Source organism: Diadema antillarum, unplaced genomic scaffold, assembly GCF_040938485.1.
Source record: "Diadema antillarum isolate AM-2024a unplaced genomic scaffold, OU_Dant_1.0 scf00000220, whole genome shotgun sequence".
Lineage (NCBI taxonomy): Eukaryota > Metazoa > Echinodermata > Echinoidea > Diadematoida > Diadematidae > Diadema > Diadema antillarum.
In genome coordinates, this window is record NW_027271109.1 from 449,936 (window position 1) to 458,957 (window position 9,022).

Genomic DNA, 9,022 nt, shown 5'->3' on the forward strand with positions numbered 1-9,022 from the left:
ATGTAGTACGTTATATACGCTATCGCTGAAAAACAACAACCAATAAACAAACAAACAAACAAACAAACAAACAAACAAACAAACCACGGAACAAAACAAAGATTGATTGTATGAAATTTGGAAGTATTTTTATGATGGCATTCGGTAGTGTATATGTCGTCAATGCATAACGCATTTTTTCAATTTTTTTTTTCAACATAATTTTTTTTAATATCATTTATCAGCTATTTTGATCACATGACGTTATGTAGACCAATCACTGGAACAGGATTTCATTAATTATCATCCCCCACATTGATGAAATCTTGCAAGTTTGAATATCTTACATAATTATGCTTTATTATATATTATCTCTTTTCTTTCTTTCTTTTTGCATCGTCGAGCCTGTTTTAATAGCAATCTTAGAACAGGTGTATTCTTTCAATCTGAAACGAAATACCATTCTAAACTGTAACAACAGACAAAGAACGACAAGCAATGCCACAGCGACAAAAACAGCCACCAACAGCAGCAACAACAATAACAAGAATGACTTTCTCCATTCCGCGCTAGTACAATACAAAGCGAAATGTGATGAACAGAATCTATCATGTGCGATCAGCTTGTTGTTTGTGTGTGGGCATTCCAGTTTGCCATGCATGGTCACATGAGAAAAGCGTTCTTTTCTCCTTCCCCCCCCCCCCGCATTTTATGACAACGTGTATATCTGGCATACTGTTTGCCGACTAGTCACCTATAAGCAATATTGACACAGGGATCTTCACAAAGTTACTGGATTTAGGCCTATGTTGCTGGAGCTGCATATTACTACAGTATCACGTTCAAAAGGAGGTGTGTCAGGTTTTGCACGGGATTCGATGGTACTGCTGGTCGCAATTTTCGCTGGCGCAAGTAAAGTTTACTCCTACTACAGTCCTACACAATTTATTCAACCTGTGTCACCTGTCCGTGCAATTTCGAAAGCCTCGCGTTGTGGATGGCTTTATTTTCTTCATTTTAAGAATTTTTCTTGGCAAATGATCGTGTAATGATGACAACCGACTTTCTTCAGACTTCTCTGGACAGCTGGAGCGAGAGGATAGCGGAACTTGCGAGTGAACCCGACGATACCGTAAGACGAATAGAGACATGGTGTTGTGTACGTTGAGGTAGTTTATGCAGATGAATGGTCAGCAACAAAATACTCAGTACTGTAAGGACAAAAGGTGTCTGATATCGCAACCGTCTTAACTAGCTACGTGAATGTACGCTTATTGTACAACCATCGTACTATCGAATTTTTCATACACGTAATAGCGAGAATCTATGATTACCCAGGCCTATGTATACATTCTCATATCTATAATAGTGGCGTACAATGAAAAAAGGTGGTGTGATCTTTGGTTTTGGGGATTACTTCAATCCTTTGCATGCTTCACTATTGACTTAATTGCCCACACAACGACAGACATACGAAGGTCAATCAGTGCTAGCCATGGTACAAAAAAAAAAGGAATGCACACATGAATGATCATGGAGCTATGATTATACTGGTTAGTAGCGGTCCGGCCATTGACACATTACAAGCAGTTAATTATTACAAGGTGACTTGAATCCCTGGTCAAAACTCGTTTACATATTGACTGTTACATTAAAGAACGTCTGCTCGCTCGAGTATATAAAGCTTTAATTTCTATGACCCGTATATCGTAAATAAAACAGAAGCAATCATGCATGATGACAGAAATAATTACGATTGTTTATTTTGTGTGTACCGTGGTTTGCAATATGGGTTCAGTGCGTATAGCGAACCATGTATATAGTCAAAGAATGGTGGTGTCGGTTCAGTTGGCCTATTACGTCATGTTGATGAGCTTATAGGGTTCACTTCCTTCAGTCAGGACGGTTTACGTGTCACAAGATATGAGGAAAAATATTTCATATTTTATGACTGAATGTTTGCACTTTGAACAACTCGGGCCATTACACTGACAAGGTCAACTGGGATAAATAGATAGATATAGATAGATAGATTTTATCATTATGTTATACGATATACAAAAATATATCCAGACTCTATCATACACAAAATGACATTACAATACTACTATACATCAGACACACATCAATACTGATAAACACTGTCACAGTTGCACATTATTATACCCACAAATCCTTGGAGGGCCTTCCTGAATCCATTTAAAATGTGTTGATGTATCAATCATGTAGCACATCACAGAGTCAAAGGTTTGTGTGATTTTACCTTGCTCCGTCATTTTGATTTTGTAGTCACGGTTGTGTTAGCAGCATTATCATACAATTACTGAAACACGTGGTGCTCTATGATATGCACTCAAGATATTGTTATAGCGTTGACTATAAACAAGTGCTGGTATATAACGCGATATTTCATGAAAGACTTATTTAAGAGGCTAAGTTACAGCAGATGATAATAGTTTAAACGTATTTACATTCGTGAGTTGCCTATACATCAACCTCACTATAATTTTCTTATATAGCTGTGAAATTCGGTGATAAATTTAGATGTATTACAAACCAACTTTGTCGCGCGCACGTCACAGTTTGCATAACAATGGTCCGTTATACAGACCAGGGCTGATTTTTAGTGAACTATTATAGCGAAACACGATTATTGTAGTTCTGTACTTTTCCCCCCATAACACTTTTTTTTTTCATTTCCACTCTGCATTTACAATTTGCTTTTTAAGGGACTAAACAGCTTCTTGTATATAATGCACTTTGGAATTGCCTCACAATGTTCAGGCTCTGTTGGAGGAATGCGAGATCCAAGAAATCGGAGACGGAAATCTGAATGACGTCCACCGCTTGTCTGAAAAGGGAGATGAAGGAATGTCGCTCATCAAGAAACATGCCCCACCCTACATCAAGGTATAATTGCACAACCCCGAGACCATTCTCTTTTTTTTTTCTCTCTCTCTCCTTTTTTTTTCTAGATAGTCAGTACATCATTATATATCATGTAACACATGCACATTCTTTGTTTGCAAAATCATTTATATCCCCAAATTTCTTCTTTAGTTATGTTAATTTCTTATAAAATGATATATTCGTGGTGGCAGCCAGGCTTCACTTTGATGCTTTACATTGTCACATTAAAAATCATTACATTTCCAATATCATCTTGTTTACATAACAAAAGAAATGACATTTTATTTTGTTGCAAAGTACTCTCAGGGCTTTCCAGATTCAGAAATTAGTCATCAATATTGATCTCTTGTAAGTCAATTGCTTGTAACAACAACATTAAATTCAATGGACTAGATTTCATCATGTTCCCGGTGAAAATTCTCACATTCCTAGAAAAAGTGAAATTATTGATGATAGCAGATAAAAAAAAGAAATATCAATTTTTCTATATGCAAATGAAGTAAAACCCAAATTTACGTTATTTCATAGATGACAACTAAGTTACACGGAACTACCATCATTCCATCATTCACTTATCAGGGAAAAAAAGTTGTTCAAGGGTATAAATAATTATGTTGTCAATAATTGTACTGTATAGATAGATAGATAGATAGATAGATAGATAGATAGATAGATATACGAATGAGAGAAAATTTGTGCAATTGGGCGCCTATCAGGATCTGGTGGTGTGAGCTTATACGTTGTTGCATTACGTTTATGTCATTTAGTATTTCTTGTTTACAATCAAACGAGTGAGAATTATTAATCTAAAAGATGAGTAAAACAACCTATAAACATTCGTATTCAGACAGTTGCTTAAAGGGACTGTACAGTACTGATAGAGGTGAGGATTCAGCTTGTAACGTTTTGTGAGATATTAAGAAACCACTCTATGAAATGTTAAAGAGCATACAATTCTAAGGGGAATCAAAAGTTTATTTGATGAAAATTGGTTTTGAAATGACTAAGATATCTGACAATGTCTGAAAACAAGGTAAAACGAAGAGATTCTGATAAAGGTTGTGGCCTGTCAATCTCATTAGGATTGCTTTATTGGATACCTCAGCCATTTCAAGACCAATTTTCATCAAATAAATGTTGAATCCTTGAAATTACATGCTCTTTATTATTTCATAAGATGTTTCTCATTATCTCACCCAAAATGTTATAAACCTGAATCCTCATCTCAACCAGTACTGTACAGTCCCTTTAACTGTAAAGAATTTAAGTTGATTAATGTATATAGTATGACTAAAATGACTGAGATGCAAGTCTGTCCCGATTCTTTTCTTTCTTTCTTTTTTCTCTCAGTGCTTGGGACCAGCCTATCCTCTGTCGACCAGCAGATCAAAGCTTGAGTATCATGCCCTCGAATCATTTTACACATACGCCCCCGGAAGTGTACCTAAGGTGTATGGCCACAACGCTCAACGATGTTCATGTATGTATGACTGTGAAGTCAGCAATTAGAACATAACTATAGATATTAACAATGTTTTCGTAACCTCGAATGCTATAAAGAATCGTTTCAGTTTTGTCATTCCATCCGTACATCCATTACTGACGTCGGATGTAATACTATATCATACAGAGTATAGGATATATTCTTTTTCTGTGGGGTGTAATTTGAGAGGATTTGTTATTCTCATCTAAAGAGGTTTAGGACTACATAATTATGGACATCTACAGAGCAAGAATACGTTGAATGAAAGTTATTGATGCAACAAACAAACAAACAAACTTCTAATAATGCGAAATATCGATATGGTTTGTATTATACCCCTTGTAATGGTGAAACCGGTGAAGTAGAAATGGATTTAACGTTCCAATCAAATAACTCTGTCATTCACATCATAATTCAATCTTATCTAAAATGGGATCTTATACTACACAGTACATGATCCCACAGAAAGTAATTCTATCAGAGACTAATATACCGCAGTATAAGTGTCCCCTCCATTCGGAATCATGGTGTTCACGGCTAAATTTTCTCTTTTGCATGCAGTTTTAATGGAGGATTTAAAGGGCTACGGGGTGATGAAGAAACAGCTTATTGGAGGCGAGCTGAACCTCGAGGCTGCGCTGAAAATTGTGCAATTTATTTCAGCCATACATCGGAAGACAGTGATTCTCTCTCTCGGAGAACAAGAGTTCCTTCAGCTGAGAAAAGGATTTGAGTAAGTGCCTTTCGGTATATAGCAGCAGTTACTCATCAGCTGCAAGTGAAATTTCTATACGTTTTTTCTTACTTAGCTTTCTAATATTTTCTCATCAGGGAACGTGCAATAACAGTCAAGTAAGGGAGCCAATAGCTGCAGCAGCAGCAGCAAAACAAATGAAAGAAAAAAAAGACACCGTTGACATATAAATTCAAGAAATAACATGTATTAATGATACCGAAAATCATACAACATGGCATCAGGTTTAAGAATGTCAGAACTAACACAGGTGAGAATCTAACCCAAATTAAATTGCCTAGTGTGTAGAGGGGGACATCCCATGAGACCGGCATCCACGAGTCATACCACCCACGAGTTTGATAAAGAAAAAAAGGTCCATGCGTCACACAGACTACAAGTCATAATTTATACAGCTCAACACTAGGCAAATACGGACACATGATCGAGCTCGACACTCGGCAAACAAGACCCTCGAGTCCGACACTACAAGGTCCACGAGTTCCACACACGGTGAAAGAGGCCCACGAGACCGACATTACATCACGAGGATTAATGTGTTGGCCTCGTGGGACTTGTTTGCTTAGGGCCGAACTCGTGGGCCTTGTTTGCCTGGTGTCGGACTCGTGGGCTGTATGATTCGTGAGTTTATGACTCGTAAGCTGTATTTCTTGTGGGTGTCGAACTCATGACGTGCATCTATAGTACATTTATAGGGATCTCTCTTTATGATAATGACAAAAATATAAACAATCCATATCAGTTCTTTTTGATGTGGCAGAAATGATGCCATAAACTATCGGAGAGAAACCTAAAGGAGCATATACAATACCCTAAGTGACGCAATGGTCAGAAGTACGGGAAATGTACGTAATGATATTTACTGTCCCTATGGTAACTGCATTGTTCTTCATACACCGAAATAAACTTCTCATCTGAGATTATTACAGCTATCTACCACTGTCTACTATGTCATTGTGTGTTTATATTGTGTTCTAGCAAAAGAAAAAGAATTCACAAAAAGACAAAACTATAATGATAAGTATACATAATTTAAAATGTATTACACACTATTTTATTATACAATATCATTACTCAAAATAATTATGATGTATCTCGTCTTACCTGTGCACCACAGAAATACCGAGATGGTATCGCTAACTCGAGATTACATATTTACTAAGCCATTCACTCGGGGAGATCCGACCAATCGATGTTCGCCCGAAGTCACCGACCACCTCTCCGTGATCTATGATGATGCCAAGGTGCTCGAAAATGCCGCCGAACTGAGGACGATATTCATGGAGAAGAAGGATTGTCTGCTTCACGGCGACTTGCACACAGGGTCCATAATGACGAAAGGCTCTGATGCTAAGGTGAGTGAAATGAGTATCTCAAATTAGATTGAGACCTGCAGGTGGCGACTCGAATCTCGCGGAGTGGTCGTGGACCGTCACGTCTACTGGAGACGAGCCTGGTCTCTGGGGACTCACGAGATAATCGAATAACATGCTCGGTTTTTTTCTCTGAGACTTATTCCATTCTCCATCTGGTCTCGGAGACGTCTTCGCGACATCTCCGCAACGTCTCCTTGGTCACAGCAAAGTCACGGAGACTATTCCCCCCCCCCCCCCCCCCCCCGCGAGGTTGCCGAGACGTCTCCATCGACTCCATTATGGCAAATAGACGGGTTTGAATTCGAGTTCAGTAACAAAAACGGTTTATTAGCAACAAAACACATTTACATGAAAATATGTCGGGCAAAACAGTCGGACAAGCGCTGCTCTCATTGTGATTTTCATTGATACTTCTGCACAGCACGCCTGAGTGACCCTAGTTTAAAGATGATATAAAGTTTTGGTACCTCAAAAGTTTCCCTGAGTTTCCTTGTCTTAGTTTGTGTTTCAGGTGTCATATAACTCACACTGTGAGACTTACTCGCCCCAAAGTGCTCTCATGTCTTAGTAATCATGCAATAGTGGTTTCGTATATACAATACTTGTATATTGATTGTCGCGATACCGCGTCGAGTCAAACTAATGGCTCGTTCGAATTTTTCAGAGCCCGCTCTGCTCTGGTACGAAACCATTATTGCATGATTACTAGGACATGAGAGCTCTTTGGGGCGAGTAAGTCTCACAGTGTTATATAGTTATATGAAAGGTACTTTAACCTGAAACACAAACTAAGACAAGGAAACTCAGGGAAACTTTTAAGGTACCAAAACTTTATATTATCTTTAAATCCTCTTTTCTCCCTTTTCTACAAAACTGCACCTCCTAACTCTTTCCTATTTCAATCACTTTTTGAACGAGGATGGTCCAATTTAAACGCGGTGGCATAGTGGATAAGACTCCTGACTCCGAATCGATTCTCACCCAGTGTTTATGTCGTTGGACAAGATGTCTATACTACATCATGTCTCTCTCGACCTTTATAGTTGTATAAATAGAACATGGCACACTGGGGTTATAATAATGGCAGGGCCCTCTGGTTGAACAGTGGCAACACTGCAGAGGCTAACCTTATACCCTGGATAAATAAGACCTTATTATCATCATTATTATTTCCTTACGCTGATTACAGATGATTGACCTCGAGTTTGCCTTTGTTGGACCAATGGGATTCGACATCGCGCTGCTTCTCGCCAACTATCTCTTCTCATATCACGCACACCGATGCAGTAGCGCAAAAGACGGGCAAAACTTTCACCATCGGGTTCGCCAAGTGGTGCTTCGCTCGATATCGGGATACTTCGGAGATGCCGAATCAAGGATGAGTCGCTCGGAGTTTGAAACGCTTCTACGCGAGGTTGCAGGGTTCACAGGATGCGAGCTTGTCAGGAGGTATACAGGCCTTTCATGATCTTTCATCTTCTTAAAACAGTCAGGTTTCCTCCTTGCAAACAAATAAACAAAAACAAAACAAAACATAGTAGTGGATTGAATTAGCAGCTCTTTTGGACTGAACGGCAACGTCACTGACATTGCATATATTATTCTAATTACTGAGCACAATGTATACTTTCTTGACAACAGATTAATTCTATTTCAGTCTTACTTGATACTTTGAGGATTTAAGGATTTCAGAAAGTGTCAGTGTGTATTGAGATGGTGAATTAAACACTAGTGAATCAAAGAAAGAGTCCCGTAAGTGAATTTGCTTCAAGTTTGTGTGTAGAATCACATATGAATTCAGAAGGTGGTAGTGATAAAAACACCACGAATGAGTGCATTTTTGCGGGCAACTGGCATTAAACATGATTATTATTAGGTACACTGTTTTTGTCTCATGTCGTTTGAGAATATCTGTCACTGGTATTTAATTCGATGTATATTTTGAATCTTGGCTTGCCCTTCATCATCATCACCATCTCTTTTGTATCTAAAGAATCATCGGTGCAGCCCACGTTGAAGATTTGGACGGGAATCCGGATGCTGAGATCACCTGTTTAAAACTCGGCGCCACTTTGATATCCGGTTATGAAACCGTATCCTCCCTGGATGGTATACAGCGGCTATTCGGACTCTGAATTAAAGGAAACCTATACAGCCCAAATATTGATAAATGGGACTGAGTGAAAGCAGCAATATGAATAGAAAACAACTTTGAACGAAATCGAACAATCCGTTCAAAAGTTATGAATTTTTCAAAGATTTGGTGCCGTCATCGCTGGATTAAGGAGACGACTCATGACGTCATTTTGGACAATTACAAAGCATGTCAAAAAAGTCAACATAATAATATTATCATATTCACTTTTCTCGCATAATGAAAGAGGACTATACCTTGTCTCACCTAATTCAGAAAGAAGGGAGAACTTTTTAATTACCCTTATCAACCATAAGTAAAATGTATGTAATGTGCACTTTCATCATGAAAAAATGAATCGTATGGAATTCTTTCATTTTCTTTAT

General features: G+C 38.3%; 1 protein-coding gene across 1 annotated transcript; it reads left to right on the forward strand.

Moving 5' to 3' along the window:
• The first annotated feature begins 1,030 nt into the window (after window positions 1-1,030).
• On the forward strand, window positions 1,031-8,637 carry LOC139724538 (methylthioribose kinase-like). Its single transcript, XM_071635672.1, has 7 exons — window positions 1,031-1,111; window positions 2,764-2,889; window positions 4,240-4,369; window positions 4,934-5,105; window positions 6,244-6,481; window positions 7,692-7,951; window positions 8,496-8,637. Exons 1-7 carry the CDS (start codon window positions 1,031-1,033, stop codon window positions 8,635-8,637), a joined length of 1,149 nt encoding a protein of 382 aa, XP_071491773.1.
• The last annotated feature ends 385 nt before the right edge of the window (window positions 8,638-9,022 follow it).